This window comes from Oncorhynchus kisutch, unplaced genomic scaffold (assembly GCF_002021735.2).
Source record: "Oncorhynchus kisutch isolate 150728-3 unplaced genomic scaffold, Okis_V2 scaffold868, whole genome shotgun sequence".
Taxonomy (NCBI): Eukaryota; Metazoa; Chordata; class Actinopteri; order Salmoniformes; family Salmonidae; genus Oncorhynchus; species Oncorhynchus kisutch.
This window is the reverse complement of record NW_022262813.1, coordinates 145,315-168,505: the sequence shown is the minus strand read 5'-3', so window position 1 is coordinate 168,505 and position 23,191 is coordinate 145,315. Positions and strand designations below refer to the sequence as shown.

The window sequence follows — 23,191 nt, the reverse complement described above, 5'->3', positions numbered from 1 at the left end:
TAGAGTCATTAGTTGGAAAATCCTGAATTTATCTTTTTCCACAGACAGTTCAAGGCATTGTGGAGGGGTGGTGGGAGGAAGGCAAGCTGGGCAGTTACTACAATGGACAATGTGATAGTGAAAGGCATGTTACCTGCAGGAACATCAGCACAGGTGGTGGAATTGGTGGCTTTGAAAGAAGCATGTAAACAAGCTGAAGGAAAAACAGCTCATATCTACACAGACTCAAGGTATGCTTTTGGTGTTACCCATGATTTTGGAAAAATATGGAAAACAGAGGATATATGACATCACTGGGAGCTCCTGAGAAGAATGGACCAGAGGTGATGGCTCTACTGAATGCTCTCCTGTGAAGAATGGACCAGAGGTGATGGCTCTACTGAATGCTCTCCTGTGAAGAATGGACCAGAGGTGATGGCTCTACTGAATGCTCTCCTGTGAAGAATGGACCAGAGGTGATGGCTCTACTGAATGGTCTCCTGAGAAGAATGGACCAGAGGTGATGGCTCTACTGAATGCTCTCCTGTGAAGAATGGACCAGAGGTGATGGCTCTACTGAATGCTCTCCTGTGAAGAATGGACCAGAGGTGATGGCTCTACTGAATGCTCTCCTGTGAAGAATGGACCAGAGGTGATGGTTCTACTGAATGCTCTCCTGAGAAGAATGGACCAGAGGTGATGGCTCTACTGAATGCTCTCCTGTGAAGAATGGACCAGAGGTGATGGCTCTACTGAATGCTCTCCTGTGAAGAATGGACCAGAGGTGATGGCTCTACTGAATGCTCTCCTGTGAAGAATGGACCAGAGGTGATGGCTCTACTGAATGCTCTCCTGAGAAGAATGGACCAGAGGTTATGGCTCTACTGAATGCTCTCCTGTGAAGAATGGACCAAAGGTGATGGCTCTACTGAATGCTCTCCTGTGAAGAATGGACCAGAGGTGATGGCTCTACTGAATGCTCTCCTGTGAAGAATGGACCAGAGGTGATGGCTCTACTGAAAGCTCTCCAGTTACCTGGACAAGTTGCAGTTTTGAAAATAAAAGCATATGGAAAAATCTTTACAGACGAGAATAAAGGTAATGATTTGGCTGACAATGCTGCCAAGGCGGCTGCCAAGAGAACACCTCTGTCACCTAAATTGATTAGGAGATACACCTTGGATACATTATAACACATTAGAGACATGCAAAGCAGTGCACCAAAATATGAAGTGTCGGAATGGATGGCTGCAAGATGCAAACTCAATCAAGAAGGTGCGTGGAAATACAATCTGAGATGTGTAGCGCCAAATGCACTGGAACTTTCAAGAAAGGAACTTTCTTAGTAGGGTAAAATTCTGATTTGAGAAATAATTCCCAGATGGGGTAATTCGGAACAATTAGATTCCGACCAAGGCACTAATTTCACAGGAAAAGTGTGTCAGGAGGTAGCTTGTCTTCTGAACCTAGATTGGCAACTACACTGCCCTTATCATCCTCAATCGAGTGGACAGGTAGAATGCACAAATCAAGTTTTGAAAGAGAGACTTTCAAAGATGCATCAAGAAGGGATAGCATGGCCAGATGCATTGCCTACGGTATTATGTAGTATGCGGGCAACACATACCAAAATCACGGGGTTGAGTCCATTTGAGGTCGTCACAGGTCGACCCATGTCACTACCAAGTACGTTAGAGTAGTTATGCTCATAACGAGGTCAGCAGTAAAAGTCCGATGGACACATGTCACTCATTTCAAGATGATCCATTCTGATGACAAAGCAGAGCCTGGAGAATGAAGAACTGATTGATTATCAATCGGGGGCCAATCTCAGGTGAAGAAGCATAGTAAGATGATCAGAACCTGATAAGCTTCTATGTTGTGTACCGCAGTCATCATATTAGGGATGTCTGGGTGAAATGACCAACGCTTTCCTGAAAATTGGAACATTGGAAATCTATGTGAAATATACATTTCTCTTGAAACCAGGACATGTTACTTTCACGTTTTAGTTTCCTTCGGTACAGGTTATGAGAATCTCTATCGTCTGAGGCTGCAGCAATATCCTTCGATTCAAGGACTGTATCTGAAACGATACAAGATCACCGGTGAAGTGCAACCACTGGAACGGAAGAATTCCTCACTACCGGCAGACTGTCAGAACACACTTTCTAATAGTTATCTCCTGTATGTGGGACTGATACCAGTGTGGAAGAGCTGATCACTTATAAAGGAATTGATGGATGATTACCTTGCTAATAGGATGATTGAATATTATTGTCTTGAAGACAATTCTTTTTTTGTGCGAGTTTCCTCCTAATACAGGATGTGGTAGGAATCGTAAGGGACATCATCATTACAGCTGTTAATACTTATTTTCTATAACTTTTTTTCTACAACTTTTTTTCTCTCCCAGGAGAGAATCATCTATTTCTTATTGTAACTGCAAGTATAATATGCCCTTTGTGTATCATAGAAATGCAAGGTGTTTAATGTGAATGATTTTATGCTTACTGCTAATGTTTTGTATACTGTCTATTTTTTCAAGGTCTATTATTGTTTTCTAAAAATATATTTTAAGTATATATATTTTTTTAATGGTCTAGGGGGAGTATAAGAATATTGTGAAGATAAATACACAATGCAGAGACAGAGGACAAGAAGTCAATAGAGTAACAACGATCAATGGAAATAGTGGTTTTTCTGTAATAGGGAATTATCCATGGAAATAGTTGGTTTTCAGTTCAACATCTGTTAGGAATGTCCGTCCTGAACTTATGGTGTGGCACGTTCCCATTGGTCCAACCTGAAATAGGATACAGTTTTATTGCAAGGAATTCTAATTGGTCAACCACAGGATAGGGCTGGGTTATAAACTACACCCTGTCCCTTTGTTCTGTGGAGAACCACAGGAGAGAATCACTGGGAGAGCATCACTGAGGACAGGGGAGAATCACTGGGAGCGCATCACTGAGGACAGGGGAGAATCACTGGGAGAGCATCACTGAGGACAGGGGAGAATCACTGGTAGAGCATCACTGAGGACAGGGGAGAATCACTGGGCGAGCATCACTGAGGACAGGGGAGAATCACTGGGAGAGCATCACTGAGGACAGGGGAGAATCACTGGTAGAGCATCACTGAGGACAGGGGAGAATCACTGAAAGAGCATCACTGAGGACAGGGGAGAATCACTGGGAGAGCATCACTGAGGACAGGGGAGAATCACTGGGAGAGCATCACTGAGGACAGGGGAGAATCACTGGGAGAGCATCACTGAGGACAGGGGAGAATCACTGGGAGAGCATCACTGAGGACAGGGGAGAATGACCATCTACCTCCCCGTATGATTTGTTCTCTTCGAATAAACCTATTTTCCTCCCCCTGATTTGCTTTGTGGTCTGTGTTAATAAAGAATAACATCAACTGCTAACACAACCCTTAATACACTTTTAGAAAAAATTGTATTTGACCAGATACAATGCTGTTTTACAGTAAACAAATTGACAAAAGACTTTCAGCATGCTTATAGGGAAGAGCATTCAACATGCACGGCACTTACACAAATGACTGACGATTGGCTGACTGAAATTGATGATAAAAAGATTGTGGGAGCTGTTTTGCTAGACTTCAGTACGGCTTTTGACATTATCGATCATAGTCAATTGCTGGCTTGCTATATTGTGGATAAAGAGTTACCTGTCTAACAGTAGACAGAGAGTGTTATTTAATGGAAGCCTCTCCAATACCATCCAGGTAAGATAAGGCAATCCATTTTTTTTCAAAGCCAGGAGAACAAAGAGCTGAAGTTAGTTTCAGAACGGTTGGCAAGGAATAAGTTAAATGTACATGGAGAGCTCACATGAATAATTTTGTCATGACGTTGCCCTGTTGGGGGAGGTTTATGACCCCCCCATAAATACCTTTCCCCCTTTTTCTCTCCACTCGACAGAATGGACTCTTAGAAAGCCCTTTGTTAACATAGAGACAGTAATGTAAAATCAAATGGTTGGGGGAGAAAAACTATCTTTCTGTAATCCAACCAGTTGAAAGTGTCCATTGGTACTTAAAGAATATGATGTCAGATCAGTTGTTGTCTAGAATATTATATCTGATGATAGGACGACATACATTGTCTCTTGGAAAGTCTTCACATTCTAGTTATCAGATTCACATGGAATTCTTGTGCAATTTACATTTTTAAATATGAAACTATTTGTGAAAATTTGAAATATAATTTTAGCTTCTAAATGAAATAATTGTTTTCTTAAAGTAAACTATGATCACTCAGTGGCCACGCCCAAGTGAACAGACATTGGTTGAGAAATATGAAACACCCTTCAATCCCCCGCTACAAAAGCCTGTTGACGAAAGTCAACCTTGGGTTCCCGCTGATGTGAGGAATTATGTCCATACGTTTAAAAGGGCTAATATCAACTACAACCTATTAAAATTAACTTTAGTTCCCGACGACGTAGGACTGGTGTCCATACGTTCAAAAGGGCTAATTTCAACGTGAAGGTGACGATCACCACGTTGGAAAGATGAATTGACTACACCAGCCAGAAAATAGCACAAGCTGAGTATGGCAACCTGGTATGAACTTTGAACTCTTATTCACTAAAGAAGTGATACATCCTAGACGTTGAATTATCAGCAGCAACTGTAAACGTGCGTAGCCTAGGAAAGGACGGACAAACTCTTCAGAACGACAGGGTACTACAACGTATCCATTCTACCACACGACGAGACTACAACGTATCCGCCCAGAAATATTCTTCAAAGGACAAGGGAGATCTCTGCTGGTCAACCCAGCCTTCCGTCTTCGACCAATCTATCGAAGCGCAGCTCAGAGTAAAAATGTTTCTTGCATTTTTCTTTTCCGAATGGGTGGTTATTTAGAATGCATAAGATTCCGTATTTACGATAGCATAGTTTCATAAGGTCCGATAGAGAACCAATCCTTTTGTTCCTCAGTCTTCCCGCTCTTTCATTGAAACCCAACCCCCTTTCTTTGTGTAACCAGCAGTCATATCGGTTTCGTCCTCTAGGGACGTTTTCTTTTATGAAATAATTAGTAATCAATGTATGATTCATCCTGTGCATATGTAATTCTGTGTGATTTTTTTAGGTATTTAGTAAATAAATAATTAAACCAAATGTTGTATTGCTGATTCAACTTGTTAGCCAGGGTTCGTGACATGCTGAATGCACCGAGGTGTCTGTTTAAAGGACTGACACACAGCTCGAACACCCATGCAAAGCCCACAAGACATGCCACCAAGGGTCTTTTTACAATCCAGAACAGACTATGGGAGCCGCACAGTACTTCATGGAGCCATGACTACATGGAACTCTATTCCACATCCGGTAACTGATGCAGTAGAATAGATTAAAAAAATAGATAAAAATACACCTGATGGAACAGTGGAGTGTGAAGACACACAGGCACAGACACACATACTGTACACATGATAAGACACGCACTCTGCACACACGTACACATAGATTTTCTATTGTAGATATGTGATAGTAGAGTAGTGGCCTGAGGGAACACACTTAATGTGTTGTGAAAAGTGTTATGAAGTGTAATGTCATGTAATATTTTTAAATGATATATAACTGTCTTAATGTTCCTGGACCCCAGGAAGAGCAGCAAGCATGTAGGTGGCTGATTCATGGGTCTGCTTGACGTCAGCAAATACTGGATAAAAAGAAACGGGATGGAGCTCGGCACAGGTACAATCCTGGAGGAACACCTGTCTGCTTTACACCAGACACTGGTCAAGGAATTCACCTTTCAGCAGGACAATAACCTAAAACACAAGGCCAAATCTACACTGGAGTAGTTTACCTAGAAGACAGTGAACGTTCCTGACTGCCCAAGTTACAGTTTTGTACTTAAATCTGCTTGAAAATCTATGGCAAGACTTGAAAATGGCTGTTTGGAAAGATCCCAAAAACCTGAAGAATTATGAAAATTGTAATGGACAAATATTGCACAATACAGGTGTGGAAAGCTCTTACTTACCCAGGAAGACCCACAGCTGGTGTTTCTACTATGTATTGACTCAGGGGGTTGAATACTTAAAGGTATTGTAATGACCTGGCAAGATCATAAAGATACAATTGTCCAGACAGAGGGTTGAGTTGACGAATTCACGGTTTATTAACCCAACTCCACACAGGCTACTGTTCGGCCATAGCCCACGCCAAATAAATGAAGGATATCCATACAAACAACCGTGACCAATTCAATTCAAGGGCTTTATTGGCATGGGAAACATGTGTTAACATTGCCAAAGCAAGTGAGGTGGACAATATATAAAGTGAATATATAAAGTGAAATAAACAATAAAAATTAACAGTAAACATCACACATAGAAGTTTCAAAACAATAAATACATTACAAATGTCATATTATATATATACAGTGTTTTAACAATGTACAAATGGTAAAGGACACAAGATAAAATAAATAAGCATAGATATGTCTTGTAAAGACCAGAAGTAAACCTGCGATGCTCCACCAGCCACCAGGATGCCCGGCACAAGAACATTCCAGGCATTCCCGTGGTTGGCAGATAGCAGATTGACTGGCATGTCGGACCCCGCGAACACTGCGTACTGGTAAGTACAACACAACCAACAGCATAAAACATAACACAGCTGTTCGGGTTATTTCTTCTTACACTTTGACAGTATTTTATGTAGATTGTTTACAAAAAAATGACAATTAAATACATTTGAATCCCACTTTGTAACAATAAAAAACATGGCATTTGTCAACTAAAGCAACTCTCAAATTAACTAAAACACAATATTGGCTTCTGAATAAATTACTTATTCAAATTGTGATGCACAAAGTAAATGTGTTCTGTCAAGATCAATTTCACACACTGCTACTGTATCACACTAGTGTCTTCACTATCAAATCAATGTCCACTAAATATGTGCATTTGTTTCATATCAGGTTTTAGTTACAATATATAAAACAATTATGAAAGAATAGTCTGGTGTGATTAACAACTACAGACAATGCTGCTAACAATTAGCTTGATAGCAGGACAATGCGTGCACTCCATTTCTCCTGCAGAGGGGGAACAGAATAGTGTTAAGCCAGATTGCTCCCTCCTCCAGGCAAAGCATTCACATTCAGTTAGCGATGTGCCGTGAGAGACAGAGCAGACATGACACTGACAGAGAAGAGAGCCAATGGCACCCCTGATAATACATCTGTCGCTACGGAAACGGTCCTGGTTCTGGGGTTGTGCTCTGCTGGGACTGCTGTATCCTGAGGCTCTGGTTCCATAGGGGACAATAGGAACACTTATTTTTTTCAATTTAACTAGGCAAGTCAGTTAAGAACAAATTCGTATTTACAATGACGGCCTACCCCGGACGACGCTGGGCCAATTGTGCGCCGCCCTATGGGACTACCAATCACAGCTGGATGTGATGCAGCCTGCCAACCACGGGAATGCCCGGAATTAAAAAAATATATATATATATATATGTAATTTTTGACCTTTATTTAACTAGGCAAGTCAACAAATTCTTATTTTCAATGACGGCCTAGGAACAGTGGGTTAACTGCCTGTTCAGGGGCAGAACGACAGATTTGTACCTTGTCAGCTCGGGGGTTTTGAACTTGCAAACTTCCAGTTACTAGTCCAACGCTCTAACCACTAGGCTACCTGGTTCTTGTGCTGGGCCTCCTGGTGGTTGGTGAGACATTTTATAAAGTGCATTTTACAGACATTTGATATACTTTGATAGTTTGGACAGGAATCCTCTTCCATTAGGTAGACAAATAACATACTCAAACATACCTTCTGCCACAACAGAGTCCTCTTGTATCAAGGGTTCATATGGAAAGAGAAACCAGAAGCAACCTTTTACAAGGGTTGATACTGTGTGCTCTACCATGGTTTGTGATTTATCACTCACTGACAATACAATAACAAATCCTGAATTCCTATCTGGGAAGGAGGACAGCAATAGAGAAACTAAAACAATGAAAAAACTAAGTTCAGTCCTCTTGTCTGAGCAGTTAGTTCTCCATTCCACTTATTCTATTGGGGGCGGTAGCCTAGTGGTTAGAGTGTTGGACTAATAACTGAAAGGTTGCTAGATTGAATCCCCAAGCTGACAAGGTACAAATCTGTCGTTCTGTCCCTGAACAGGCAGTTAACCCACTGTTCCTAGGCCGTCATTGAAAATTAGAATTTGTTCTTAACTGACTTGCCTGGTTAAATAAAGGTCAAATAAAAGAAAAAAATATCATGGCATTTAGCTAGGACAGGAAGTACTTAACTAATCTTCCCAGACACAGTCTTTCTGCGGAGACTGTGAAAAGCAGGGTAATGAACTGGAAAGAAGCAGTCTGAAATGGGGAGGAACTATCTGAATAACATCTTGAAGCATTTTTGCAACAGTGTGCCCTAATGGACATGACCCTGGGTGCTCACCTTGTCTGAGTCTTCTGGCTTGAAACAGCTTGAGAAGCAGCAGTCCAATGGCAAGAGAGCCTACTACCACACATACAGCAGCCACACTCATGTAACTGTTCTTTGGAATCTCCTGTTTATCCGCAACATTTCCAGGACCCTGGTGCTGGTCTCGTACTGTAACACAAAATCAGAATCAATATAATTGAAAATCACGTCGCATTCAGGTATGGAATCAATAAGGTCATGTTTGTAGGGTAAGTCAATTTATATTGGATACTAATAGAGGTTAATGTGAGAAAAGCACAAATTCTTGATGGATCCTCTGCACAGTGGAAATCATGATGCAAAAAGGAGAATACTAAATGGTCAGTGTTAGGGTGTGAGGAAGGCACTTTGAATTCAAAACTATGTGTAAAGCCCTTAGTTTTTCCTGACTGGGAAATACTCAGGGCCCTACCAATAAACGTTTGAGTCCAAAAGCTTTGAGCTGACCTGTGAGGTTACCTGTGAGCTGACCTGTGAGGTTACCTGTGAGCTTCAGCATGCAGTTACAATTTGTGATTCCACTGTCAGTGTTCACCACACACTCATAAGGACCCTCGTCTTCAGGCTGCGTTTCTTTGACCAACAGGGACACAACTTTGTCTTTCTCATTGGCAGGTGGCATGGAAAGCTGATATTTTGGGTTCAGCTGCAACCTGGGATTGGAGGATTGTTGATTGAATATGTTGCATATGAACACAGGTTCACCTTTGTGAAGACCATTCTGGTCCAGCCTCCACCACACGACCTTCTCTATGTTTACATTACCAGGGGATTTCTCACTGATGTTCACAGAGCACTGTAGGACTGCATCCTTCCCAGAGTCCTCCTGGATGACCAGCTTCAACTCTGGGCCCTGACTTAGACCTGTTTAAGCAATAGATAGAAAACCAAATTAAACAGGACTGTAGTACAGAAAATGTTACAACTGACAAGTGTAGTTTGGATAAAACAAAACTCCTAGACCATTCAGTGTGAGCATTTTGGAAGTTATGCTGTTGGTAGAAGTACTACAAATTGTGCCTGCAGAATGCCTTACTTTTGGATGTCTCCATCCCAGTGATGAGAAACATGAGAGTGGACAAGCTGAAGACCAACGCCATGTTAAGGCCTTTCTCCTTCGTAGAAAAACAAACAGGGGTTCTGAGAAACAGTGGTCTCTCCACAGGAAAGGGTTCACATTTGACAACAATCAGTGGTTGAGCCAAATTAAAATCTGAGAGCCAACGTGGATACCCTGAATAATATGCATTGACTAATAAAAGCATTGCCTCAACATGCTATTTTTGCATATTAAGCGAGCAAGGTCAATGTAAAAAAAAAAGTTAAAATAAAGTCTCACTATATACACTCCCAACAATTTAAAGAGTAAACCTAACAACCAACGTTTCGGCAAAAATCTAATTTTATTTGTCAAATAATACTTGTCGACTAACAGTGAAACGCTTACTTACGGGCACTAAACAACAACGCAGAAAACGAAATTAGAGAACTTTTTTTTTTTTTTTTAATCACTGCATTGCCGAAATTATTGACCCATTCAATTACTTTCAGATTACTTTCAGATACGACCAAAAACTACAGCAGCAATAAACAAAATACTTACAATTTGATTCCAATCTCCCTGTAGTCCAAGTGGCAAATCTCACAATCTCCCTGTAGTCCAAGTGGCAAATCTCACAATCTCCCTGTAGTCCAAGTGGCAAATCTCACAATCTCCCTGTAGTCCAAGTGGCAAATCTCACAATCTCCCTGTAGTCCAAGTGGCAAATCTCACAATCTCCCTGTAGTCCAAGTGGCAAATCTCACAATCTCCCTGTAGTCCAAGTGGCAAATCTCACAATCTCCCTGTAGTCCAAGTGGCAAATCTCAATCTCCCTGTAGTCCAAGTGGCAAATCTCACAATCTCCCTGTAGTCCAAGTGGCAAATCTCACAATCTCCCTGTAGTCCAAGTGGCAAATCTCACAATCTCCCTGTAGTCCAAGTGGCAAATCTCACAATCTCCCTGTAGTCCAAGTGGCAAATCTCATAAGCGAAGAAAATACTTTCACTTTGTGGTTCAGCCTCGTTTGACTGTTCCCAGCAGTAGGGAGGGGCAAGTCATTCCCTTGCCCAATGTGTTCCAGACGGTATCAGCCCCACCATGTGGACATTATTATAAAGTGCTTTGGAAGAGTCTTAACATGTAAAATGGGATTTATCTGTAAAAAACAGGCTGACCAAATCTTTCCTCAGATGTTTCACTTTTGGCTTCAAATAGTTGGCTTACAGTAAATTATCCGTGTGGTATAACATGCATAACTAAAAACATTTGTGAGAGCCACATAAAATACATCTTTCCTCCGATAAAAATAAAACCAGGAGCAAAATGAACAAATTCATATCAATCTTTATTGTATTTAGAAATTCACGCATCAAATCTTTTTTGAATACTTTTCTTTACCATTTACATCAGGGCGAGAATGAGACAAGCCTTTTCCACCAGGCGCAATATAGGCACACTACAGAATGGACTGAAATGGGGGAGGGGAAAAAGAGATACATAAAGTGCTTCTGTCAACGGTTCTCTTGAATTAGGAAAAAGTAAAAACATGAGGGGGTTGGCAGGTAGGGGGCAAATTCCATGGCTCAGAGGGGACGTGGTGGATTGTATCAGACAGTGGGGAACAACAGTGGGACTGAGGTGGGGAAGGGGGAAATGGGGGCAATTCTTTCAAAAATAAAAACGTTCCAACAAAACCAGACCTCAACCCAGGATGAGGCTGGACATGCCCCCTGGGGGGTTTCTTCGGCCGGAGGGGGCGGCTGCGTTGGCGGCAACTCCCGAGGGGGCAGGGGGCTGTGGTGCCTCCTCCTTCTCTTCAGGTTCCTCGGGGCAGTCTACTTTACCACACAACACAGAGGAGACAACACTATCAGGGTCATCACTACCTGACCCACTGATCAGAGATCTGATCCATATGATGACTCAGGTTGCGTTTACACAGGCAGCTGAACTGATCTTTGGCCCAATTATTGGCAAGAGAGTGGATTTGATTGCCGAAAAGGTAATAAAAAAAGCATTAGAAGAAAATCAGTATTGGGATGCCTGTGTAAACTCAGCCTATGATCTAGCCATGCTAGAATGGAGAGGCACAGCACTTAAACACTTATATCTTAAACAAAAATATAAAATGCTGCATGAAACAATTGTAAAGAATATACTGAGTTACATTTCATATGACCCAAAATCAGTCAATTGAAATCTATTATTTAGGCCCTAATCTATGGATCTCACAACTGGGAATACAGATATGCATCTGTTGGTCACATATACCTTCAAAAGAAATGGGCCTTGGGATCTTGCCATCTAAGCATTACAATTGTGTTCGTTGTCCTTAGCTTATCTGCCTATAACATAACCTCGCCGCCACAAATGGGGCACATTGTTCACAACATTGACATTTAGCAAACCACTTGCCCACCATACACATGCTCAGCGGTTGGACATACTGCCACATTCCCAAAACATTGGTGGCTTATGGTAGAGAAATTACTATTAAATTATTTGGCTACAGCTCTAGTGGAGATTCCTGCAGTCAGCATGCCAATTGCAAGCTGCCTCAATTTTAGACATCTGTGGCATAGTGACAAAACTGGCCTTTTACTGTCCCCAGCACAAGGTGCACCTGTGTAATGAGCAGGCTGTTTAAATCAGCTTCTTGATATGCCACACCAGTCAGGTGGATGGGTTCTCGTCAAAGGAGAAATGTTCACAATAAGGGATGTAAACAAATTTGTTCACAATGAGAGAAGTAAGATATTTCTTCATATGGAACACTTCTAGGATTTTATATTTCAGGTCATGAATCAAACACTTGACATGTTGCATTTATATTTATGTTCAGTGTAAATATCATCCAAACCTTGAATTGATAGGATATCTGATAAGTTTGGTTGTAGCAAGGACAACCTGATGGGTCCTGCTACCACTTTCCAAATGACAGCTCAACAGATAACCAATAGCAAGGGATAATTTCAGAAAAATGTGTTGCTTTCAGTAAAATGTGCATAAATGTACTAGCATAACTCAAATCAAAGCAGATGCAATAAATTGAACTCAACAGTCCTCCATGAGGCAAATGTCATCTGTAATGAAATAACACTGCTGGAGAAACAGGCTGTCAATTGCCCATTAGTGATGTAGAATCTCAGTCAAATTTCCTGAGGGCCATTACAGTATAGAGTCGGTAGGTGCTTACAGCAGCACGTAGGCAAAGTGTGTTAAACCAGTGTTTCTAAGCCTATTTTGGTATCAAGGAACATAAAGCTGTGTTTCTTCCTTCAGAACACTGCTTGGATTACATTTTACACCTGAGAATTGTACAACAGTGTCAGTCAAACACTTGGAGGGACCAGACAAGATCCTCCCAGGGTCCACTGCCAGTCCAGTACCACTTCAAGCCCCCGTCTAAAGTGCTTAGACAAGACCATAACAGTGGAACGGATGTAGTATCTATTTTTGAATGCACCAAGATGATGTGTGAAGCCTAAACCCTCCATTATCCAAGAACACACTATCACTAATGTTTACAGCACCTGGAAGTTAATAAATAGCCTTGCTCTTCATAGGAACAGCATTATATCATTACAGAACAGATGACTGACCACAGACATTATGAAAGGGCACAACTGGATCAAAGAGAATCTGATTGAGTTGACTACAAGGTGTTCCCTACAAATAAAAAGCCTTAATAAAAGCCCTCTATGAGTCATGTGTTGTATAACTGGGACACCAGAGTTTCTCCTGGTTAGATCAACAAGGTCAGGACAAACTTCCCAGGTATGACAAATGTCATTGTTGAAAACAAAAGGAGAGACATGATCACGTTTAAAAAAGGCTGGAAGGGTGGTATTATCAGAGCTGCCACGGTCGACCATGATGCTATTCATTGTGGCCATTCGTAACTAATGGGAGTCATGCACTGCTGTTTACAGACAGCTGAGAGAACGAGGAATGTGGAATATTTCCTTCCAGTCTGGTAGGGACGTCTTCTAAGTGTTGTCTCTTCAAAATACTTCAATGAGATTCATCATTGGAAACTAAATTATTTTAGTAGCAGTCAAAGGTTTGAACACACCTACTCATTCAAGGGTTCCTTTATTTTCACTATAGTAAAGTAAATAGTAATGGTAAAGACAAACTATTAAATGGCATATGAAATCATGTAGTTAAAAAGTATATTTTTCAGGACCCTGTCTTTCAAAAATAATTCGTAAAAATCTAAATAACTTCACAGATCTTCATTGTAAAGGGTTACAACACTTTCCCATGCTTGTTCAATGAACCATTAACAATTCATTAACAAGTCTGTTAAAACACTAACAGCTTACAGACGGAAGAAAATTAAGGTCACAGTTATGAAAGCTTAGGACACTAAAGAGGCCTTTCTACTGATTCTGGAAAAACACCAAAAGAAAGATGGCCAGGGTCACTGCTCATATGCGTGATAGTGCCGTAGGCATGCTGCAAGGAGGCATGTGGCCTGCAGATGTGGCCAGGGAAATAAATTGCAATGTCCGTACTGTGACGCCTAAGACAGCGCTACATTGAGACGGACGGACAGCTGAACGTCCTTGCAGTGGCAGACCACGTGTAACACCTGCACAGGATCGGTAAATCTTAACATCACACCTGCGGGACAGGTACAGGATGGCAACAACAACTGCCCGAGTTACACCAGGAACGCACAATCCCTCTATCAGTGCTCAGACTGTCTGCAATAGGCTGAGAGAAGCTGGACTGAGCGCTTGTAGGCCTGTTGTAAGGCAGGTCCTCACCAGACATCACCGGCAACAATGTCACCTATGGGCACAAACCCACCGTCGCTGGACCAGACAGGACTGGCAAAAAGCGCTCGTCACTGACGAGCTGCGGTTTTGTCTCACCAGGGGTGATGGTCGGATTTGCGTTTATCGTCGAAGGAATGAGCACTACACCGAGGCCTGTACTCTGGAGCGGGATCGATTTGGAGGTGGAGAGTCCGTCATGGTCTGGGACGGTGTGTCACAGCATCATCGGACTGAGCTTGTCGTCATTGCAGGCAATCTCAACGCTGTGCGTTACAGGGAAGACATCCTCCTCCCTCACGTGGTACCCTTCCTGCAGGCTCATCCTGACATGACCCTCCAGCATGACAAGGCCACCAGACATACTGCTCATTCTGTGCGTTATTTCCTGCAAGACCGGAATGTTAGTGTCCTGCCATGGCCAGCGAATAGCCCGAATCTCAATCCCATTGAGCACGTCTGGGACCTATTGGATCGGAGGGTGAGGGCTAGGGCCATTCCCCCCAGAAATGTCCAGGAACTTGCAGGTGCCTTGGTGGAAGAGTGGGGTAACATCTCACAGCAAGAACTGGCAAATTTGATGCAGTCCATGAGGAGATGCACTGCAGTACTTTATGCAGCTGGTGGCCACACCAGAAACTGACAGTTACTTTTGACGCCCCCTTTATTTCAGGGACACATGATTCTATTTAGGTTAGTCACATGTCTGTGGAACTAGTTCAGTTTGTGTCTCAGTTGTTGAATCTTATGTTCATACAAATATTTACATGTTAAGCTTGCTGAAAATAAAACGCGTTGACAGTGAGAGGACGATTCTTTTTTTGCTGAGTTTTAGATACTTCAAAGTAGCAAACCTTTGCCTTGATGACAGATTTGCACGCTTGACATTCTCTCAACCAGCTTCACCCGGTATGCTTTTCCCAACAGTCTTGAAGGAGTTCCCACATCTGCTCAGCACTTGTAGGCTGCTTTTCCTTCACTCCGCAGTCCAACTAATCCCAAACCATCTCAATTAGTTTGAGGTCAAGTGATTGTGGAGGCCAGGTCATCTGATGCAACACTCCATCACTCTCCTTCTTGGTCAAATAGCCCTTACACAGCCTGGAGGTGTGTTGGGCTATTGTCCTGTTGAAAAATAAATGATAGTCCCACTAAGCACAAACCAGATGGGATGGCGTATTGCTGCAGAATGCTGTGGTAGCTATGCTGATTAAGTGTGTCTTGAATTTTAAATAAAATCAGACCGTGTCAGCAGCAAAGCGCCTCAACGCTTCATGCTGTGAGCCACACATGCGGAGATACTCTGTTCACCTACTCTGCGTCTCACAAAGGCACGGTGGTTGGAACCAAACATTTAAAATCTAGACTCATCAGACGAAAGGACAGACTTCCACTGGTCCAATGTCCATTGCTCCTGATTCTTGTCCCAAGCAAGTCTCTTATTGGTGTCATTTAGTAGGTGTTTCTATGCAGCAATTCAACCATGAAGGCCTTATTCCCGCAGTCTCCTCTGAACAGTTGATGTTGAGATGTGTCTGTTACTCGAACTCTGAAGCATTTATTTCGGCTGCAATTTCTGAGGCTGGTAACTCCAATGAACCTATCCTCTGCAGCAGAGGTAACTCTGGGTCTTCCTTTCCTGTGGCGGTTCTCATGAGACAGTTTCATCATAGCACTTCATTGTTTTTGTGACTGCACTTGAATAAACTTTAAAAGCTCTTAAATTTCCAGATTAACACATGGTCAAAGTAATGGACTGTCGTTTCTCTTTGTTTATTTGAGCTGTTCTTGTCATAATATAGACTTGGTATTTTACCAAATAGGGCCATCTTCTGTATACCACCCCTACCTTGTCTCAAACACATAAAGGAAAGAAATTCCAAAAAATTACTTCTAGAAAGTCACACCTGTTAATTGAAATGCATTCCAGGTGACTACCTCATGAAGCTGGTTGAGAGAATGCCAAGAGTGTGCAAAGCTGTCAAGGCAAAGGGTGGCTACTTTGAAGAATCTCAAATATGAAATATATTTGGATTTGTTTAACACATTTTTGGTTACTACATGATTCCATATGTGTTATTTCACAGTTTTGATGTGTTCCCTATTATTCTACAATGTAGAGAATAGTAAAAATAAAGAAAATCCTTGAATGAATAGGTGTCCAAACTTGACTGGTACTGTACATAAATACCATATATTAAAATACTGACATTCGAAATGGAACCGGAGATACTTACCATTGTTTGCCTGCTGGCACTCCTCAACCTGTCAGATGGAGAATAATAACAGTCAACTTTATTTTGGCTGAGTCATTTTACTACATCAATGGCATTTAAGTCAGTTCAAAAACACAGGACTGAGAATCACTGAAAACCATCCATGACAGCAGACTTGTAGAAACCAAGTCAAGTGTCTTACCAGTGGAAAACACACACATTACATCTATGAATAAAACAATGGCCGACATATGTCAATGTCAGTGACCCCTCACCCTTACCCCCAAAGGAACGTTGATGGAGGTGATGACCTCGTCTGTCTCATTGTTTTTGGGGAAGAGGAGCGGCTGCTGGCACCGTCTAAGGGGGGCGGATGGTTCTCCGCACAGAGTACCCTTGGCCGTCCCGCCTACGGAGAGAAACAACACCCAGTTAATAAGTGATGACTCAGACTTCACAAATGAGTCAGAAGGAGATGACCTCACTACTAGAGTTCCGTAAAGCAGACCTCCTCCGAGAGAGCTACCTCCTGTAGGTTTTCCAGCACACCTGATTCTACTAATTAGCTGCTGACCAGGACCTTGAACTGACTCGGTTGAGTAACACAATAGGGTTGGAGTAATAGCCTGCATACACAGTAGCTCTCAGAGAAGGGTTTAGGTCAGTGATAGGGACTAGTGAGGGCCTAATGATAGTTAATGGAGTGTCAATGCTAGAAGTGCTAATAAAAACATGACAGTTTCTTTACGGTTTGTTTCCACTTTACATTTCATTGATCAAAACAAACGTATTCACTGGCCAGATTTTACAATTTGGTTGAATGGGTCTAAATGGATTAAAGACTGGTGTGGAAGGCTGGTAACAGTTTGCTTTACCATCTTGATTTGTGGTGCATTCCTGTTTTAATGGAACTGAGTGACTAACATGTAGTATGGCAATGTTTTTAATGAGCATAATGCTGCTAGGAACTATTTGCCAAGATGACATGAGAAAATGCGGAAAACCACCAATGCAAACACTAACGCAAACAAATCCGATGGCCTACCTATCAGTCTCAGACAGATGCCAACAGACCAAGCAACAAAGCGGCCAGTGGATGTAGGCTAATCCAGACAAATGCTGAGCCAAAACTCATAGGCTAACCCACATACCCCACTCAGCGAAAGGACATTTTGGCCAACATTTAAGCTAGGCTACAGTCCCATACAAACTCCCACTGAGCAACAACTGTAGAGCAGAAACAATGGGAAGTCAACAGATTGGTCTACCTGCCATCTATGACAAGAAGGAACAAAGCCAGACAAAGGGATGATTCTTGGTCAATATATCACTGCTTGTTAATGAAGTGAGAGTAGAAAGCATTGTGAAGTAATGGCACAGTGACTCAACAAGGTTTCCTTTATTATGGCTCTGCATCTGTTTATCAGGCCCTGCTGAATCACTGCTTTTACATTAGCCTTGGTAATGGGACATAAACCGTGGACATGGCCAATAAGTGATGCTTTAATTGACTATAGTGCAATTACATTTAAATTAAACATTCAGATAGTACTGCAAGATCAAGATGTAGGTCTATATCAATGTTAAGCTGAAAACTGGATTTTGGGCCATTATGTAGGAGGTACTTCATGACCAAATCTTCACCTGGATTATTTTTTATGGAGTGTAATTCCAATATGTGCGTCACAGTTCCCATTTCTGAGGCTAAAAGATAAACAGGCAGAGACAAGTCACACTGGTTCAGTGGCTTGTTATGAAGCTCAGTACTTTTTTATTTAACTATGCAAGTCATTTAAGAACAAATTCTTATTTACAATGATGGCCTACGGTACTGGTCTGACTGCAGAATGGCTTGTGTGGGGCTGGGAGTTGGCCCTTGAATAAAACCCACTAAGGATCATCTCAAGGCCACGGTGAGTTTAACCGGGCATCACCAGAAAAGGCTATGGCAAAAGCAATGTAAGCAGAGGCCAATGGCTGAATTTAAATACCACAATGCTACATCGCGGCATATATTCTACTACACCAAGTGGGTGGAACTTCACAACCAAATATGTCATTATGGTTGTGTAAAGTAAGTATGATCATACATGTTGAGGACTAGTTCACCATTTTACAACTTGACATTAGATGGTTCCTCACTCTGAAAGTAGTCTATGAGCCAGGAGAAACTAATTCATGGTTCTTTAGACAGACACAAGCAATGGAAGTGATGAGGGCATGAGAGCATGTTTCTAGAATTCTATGTTTTCTTAAAGGCCAAATCACCTTTAGGTAACAAACAAAATAGAAAAATATGGAGTTGATTTGAATTGAATTCAGGTGATTTTGACATTTTGTAGTGGCTGAGGTTAGCTGAAGTTTGTAGTGGCTGTTTAAAGAAAACTGAACAACAGATTAATGTTTTTGTCTTGGCCCAGACTACTTTCAGGGTGAGGAACCATCTAACAAAGTTGTAAAATAGTGAACTACTCCTTTAAGTATATATTAATGCATGGTCATGCATTCTAACCTCAAGGTTAGTGACCTCCCGTGACTATCCTTGAAGTTGAAGACCAAAGAAACAACCATACATTGTTGGCTATCTTCTAGATTCACGGAGCCAAGAGAAATCCCTTTGGCTACATTTCCAGATTGTGATGTCATTAGGCAAACAGCAGCCTAAGACAACATCCTATAGCCTACTAACAGAGAAAACAGTGCATGCAATCCAAGAATATCCCGACCTAAACACACCAGAAAATCCATGTATATTCATGGAAATATATCGACTAATGCAATTTTAATTAAATATAGGCTAGCCTAGACCAAGTACTCAACTTCCAGACGAGACGGCACTGAAGCCAACCTAACCAAATAATCCAGGTGTATCCATTGAAATGTGCATACCATGACACCGGTCGTTTGTCTGAACTGAACTTGAACCTAGCCTGAGACAATGTGGAATAGCAGGAAGGCAGAGTGTGAACACTGTATGCAGCTGTCGGCGCCGAAGGTCAGAGGTTACAGTTAACACACACATGCACACCACATTCTCCACACTTCATGCGTGGGCACGGATACGCCACTACAACAGTAAATGGATTACTACATAGAGGTGATGCGATTGTGAAAACATGTAATACTGTGTCATGTGAGATCAGTTCCTACCACACCCTTCTTTTACATGTGTAGGTGTACACTACTAGAGCCAGGGAGGGTCAGCCAGATCCAGCCTGACAGACAGAGGTGGCTCCCCCATCAAGGCCCTGCTGTACTACAAGTCAGTCTATGTAGGTCAGGTGGAAAAACAGTACACTATGCACATTATCCAATGTGATTGACTGGAGTCTGGACACTGATTGAATGAATGCCCACAGTTTTACCCCAAAGGGTCTTTGTCAGCATGATTCCAATTTTGGGCCCATTGTTCGAGCACTCAATGTGTGTGGGTATTCTTTTGCCATGCCACATTTTTGTACCCTGCCCCAGTGGATGTTTGTTGGATGTGTGCGTACACTGGTTTTGAACCAATGTGAGTAGCTAGGAAGTACCGGGTGGGTTGCTCCTCCGATGGGCGTGGGGATCATCGGGCTCTAGGAAAATGTTGGAGCCCATTTTGTTCTTGCGTACAGGGGGGGTTTCGTCTGTGCCGAACGATATGTTGGAGGCCCCGCCCGGCGGCCGCAGCACCCTGCAGGACAACAAAGGGAGGGTCAGGACTGTCATTTGACTGACTGCCACACACACTATTGAACTGATACCCCCTCTCCCAGGACATGCTAAATACACAAAGACCACGTCACACACTAGTGATCAGCGGCAGCACTGCTGAAATCATTACACGACAAATACAAACATATTGCTCTGAGGCCACACAGACACCTCATTGCTCCAGTCCCCTCTTTCTCTCCATTCACAGTAGGGTCCACTCCCTAAGCCCCAGCTGTCAGACCGAGGGATACTCACAATCTCTCCTGGCTACAGCTGACTCCACGCGCCTGCAATCTGCCAGGCTAGACAGTCGCTGATTTGAGCTCGGCAGAAATTCCGCAGCAGTTACACATGGGATGGCTATCATTCCACACAGCATAGCCGTTCCAACATTTGATTGGAGAAATATAGGCTAGATCATGGCTGGACATGGCCTGCGCTTAAGCACATGGAACAATGTCAAGGTAAAAGAAAACATCAGATAGACTTAATATGTGATCTGAATAGCAAAAAGGCAAGAGGATAACGACAGCCCACAAAGCCCACTTCCAAACCGACATTCTTTCCTCCTAGCGAACAGAAGGGTCACAAGAATGAGAAGGAAAGCCCTTTTCCCCCTTGACTAAGGACAGTCGGGTGGAGGAATTGATGCGTTTGCAGAGCCATTCCCCGACCCCTCCTCCCCTCTATTCAGCTCCAGACTGCTGAATGCACCAGCTGACACTAGGCAGCTGTCCAAAGGCAGACGGGATACAAAAATCAACTTCCCTCCCACCATGGGGTTAAAAAAAAACAAGACAGTGGCGAGATGAAAGAACTGGATTTGGTTATTGCTGGTGCTGTATGTATGCCACGATTAGTTCATGTAATGTCCAAAGCAGACTTGTTAACCCTTGTGTGATAGCTAAGATGAGCTCATGCTTTCCACTAGGCTGAAAAGAGAAAAGGCTATTTGAGACCCCACCCAACAATGAAACGGCAAATATTTCCTGTGAGAGGCACTGTGGTTAGAAAAGTGGGACAACTCGACAGTTGTTCAACAGTAACGTTAGATTGATTGAAAAGATAGCGAGCCTGATGCTGTCACATATATTGAAAGCCTTTGATGACCTTATCTGCTATTACCAAAGGCTGCCAAAGTTGGATTGCTGCTTTCGGGAAAGCCTGCATTTCTAGACTGGTCAGCAGTAGGGCCGACCAAGATGGCTAAAGCAAAGATGAACCGAGCAAAGATTTGCAGGCTTAGCTAAGCCCCCCCACCCAAGTAAAACCCGCATTAGCCACCAATTAGTCGACAACGTAGCTAGCTGGAATACAAATACCGGAAAGAATGGTTATGATTTCACCGTTTGACTACTTGTAGCAAAACTATCCAGCCCAAAACGGTGTTACAGCTCACGTTTTGGGTTAACAACGAAATAGCCTATTGTCCGGCCTGCCCGAAACGCAACACGGGTTGATAAAACGGACTATTTTTCTTCCCCATGACATCCAGCCGCCGCAAAGGCAGGAGGTCCCATACCATAGCACGAATGCACGCGGTGCATCAGTTTTTCTGGCAGTGAAACAAAGTTGATTGCGTGCAGACCCTTGGCCTCAAATAAGTGCTCAAAACGTAGACAATACATATTTTAAAATGATTTAATTAACTCCTAATACATTGTTTGGGTCAGCAGTATTCTTAGAAACATCCATAAAAGGAGCTAAACTTGGCATGTAGGCAAATCTAGCTACCTAACTAACAAGTTACCCAGTTTTGGGGCACCAGAGGCCTACAGACTATAGGGTTTGGAGCTTGCAAACGAAGAGCAAGTGCTTGTTTCTGCAAATAAAAGTGTTACGCGACAGCTGAGCTTGCTGCTAGCCAGAATGTGAGCTAGCAATCCATACCAGTCACTAGCTAGCGAAGTAGACAAGTTAACAAAACAAGTTGCAGTCCAGACAGACAACTACTATAGATAACCATGTGATTAGCTAAGTTGTCCTCAAATTGTCCATTATGTTTAAATGTGTCCTGATGCCGAGTCCTTTACACTAAACAGCTCATTTTCAAAGCTAAATCCCAACTTCCACTAACGCCACGGGCCTCTGGTGTGGTAGATGGAATCGCTAGCAGCAGTAACCAGGTCGCTGATGCCGCCACTTGCCCAAATGCCCTCTTCACGCCATCATATCAGCTAATTACAAAGACAAATTGTGCCATTAATACAATTGAGCTAAATCAGGAAAAATCACCCGCCCAACAACTGGACGGTTAGCTTCCAATACTGGCTGGTAAGTGGATCCCATTTTCTTTTGTTTGTCCATGAAGATTTTTCGGATTTCATTTTTACCTGGAACTGCTTTTCGCACCGGGATCCATCCCTTGAAATGTTTTTGTCGTCGTCATTTCGACTGTCTAATTCACTACTTTCGTATTTCGATATGTAACACGATAAACTACAAAAATACGATTTTCTAAATCATCCGCAGGACACACAGAAACTGAAATACTGACTCCACCCGACTGAGCGCCCGAGAGACCAGAAGGAAGAGCGCAGCGACAAGTTATCCCAGCCCATAAGTCCCAGCCCACCTCAGTTCCACTCGCTCTGGTTGGACGGACCCTTACCGACCCTCTTTCTGGTTGGTGGCACATACCACCAGTCGACGTCAATCGTTTTTCTTTGAAAGGCAACATTCTCCCTCCTGTGCGAAGCAATTGTCTCAAAAAGTCACCTTAAATCATATTAAGTGCTATTTACTACCAGTTTCATTCCCATTCTGTATCTTATATTAGTTCTTGATTTAGATAAAAATGCTGTCAGTATCTTTACAGTATCAATATGTTATCCGATGATGATGAGTATGGACACAATGTTACTCAAGAGTTACTATACTTGTTTGGCTTGTCTTCATACAATAGTCCCACTGTCCTAACATCCTCTTTCCCCATTTTGAGTGACTCTTTACACTGACAGTGCCAACCTTGCTACGTT

At 42.5% G+C, this 23,191-nt stretch overlaps 2 protein-coding genes across 5 annotated transcripts; both read right to left on the bottom strand.

The window, feature by feature from the left end:
• Positions 1 to 6,706: 6,706 nt before the first annotated feature.
• LOC109877577 (uncharacterized) lies at positions 6,707 to 10,542 on the bottom strand. The gene is made up of 5 exons (XM_031816782.1): positions 10,081 to 10,542; positions 9,514 to 9,592; positions 8,961 to 9,341; positions 8,451 to 8,606; positions 6,707 to 7,069 (listed from the first exon to the last, which is right to left on the bottom strand). Exons 2-5 carry the CDS (start codon positions 9,575 to 9,577, stop codon positions 7,002 to 7,004), a joined length of 669 nt encoding a protein of 222 aa, XP_031672642.1. The 5' UTR covers positions 9,578 to 9,592; positions 10,081 to 10,542; the 3' UTR covers positions 6,707 to 7,001.
• Positions 10,543 to 10,844: 302 nt separating this feature from the next.
• LOC109877167 (jupiter microtubule associated homolog 1-like) lies at positions 10,845 to 22,751 on the bottom strand. 4 transcript variants are annotated; one of them, XM_031816783.1, is made up of 5 exons: positions 22,547 to 22,751; positions 20,054 to 20,193; positions 16,796 to 16,929; positions 16,542 to 16,569; positions 10,845 to 11,358 (listed from the first exon to the last, which is right to left on the bottom strand). In XM_031816783.1, the coding sequence occupies exons 1-5, from the start codon at positions 22,600 to 22,602 to the stop codon at positions 11,222 to 11,224; spliced, it is 495 nt and encodes a 164-aa protein (XP_031672643.1). In that variant the 5' UTR covers positions 22,603 to 22,751; the 3' UTR covers positions 10,845 to 11,221. The 4 variants fall into 4 exon arrangements, with proteins under 4 accessions (XP_031672643.1, XP_031672644.1, XP_031672646.1 ...); XM_031816784.1 differs by having other exon boundaries at positions 10,845 to 11,355; XM_031816786.1 differs by having other exon boundaries at positions 10,845 to 11,355; positions 16,802 to 16,929; positions 22,547 to 22,750.
• Positions 22,752 to 23,191: the final 440 nt, after the last annotated feature.

Coding starts and splice junctions, on each gene's coding strand:
- LOC109877577 (XM_031816782.1), bottom strand. CDS start 9,577: ATGGCGTTGGTCTTCAGCTTGTCCACTCTCATGTTTCTCATCACTGGG. Junction 9,342..9,513: donor TGGGATGGAGACATCCAAAA/GTAAGGCATTCT, acceptor TTGCTTAAACAG/GTCTAAGTCAGGGCCCAGAG. Junction 8,607..8,960: donor CTGCATGCTGAAGCTCACAG/GTAACCTCACAG, acceptor TTTGTGTTACAG/TACGAGACCAGCACCAGGGT.
- LOC109877167 (XM_031816783.1), bottom strand. CDS start 22,602: ATGACGACGACAAAAACATTTCAAGGGATGGATCCCGGTGCGAAAAGC. Junction 20,194..22,546: donor GGTGCGAAAAGCAGTTCCAG/GTAAAAATGAAA, acceptor GTTGTCCTGCAG/GGTGCTGCGGCCGCCGGGCG. Junction 16,570..16,795: donor ACGTTCCTTTGGGGGTAAGG/GTGAGGGGTCAC, acceptor TCCATCTGACAG/GTTGAGGAGTGCCAGCAGGC.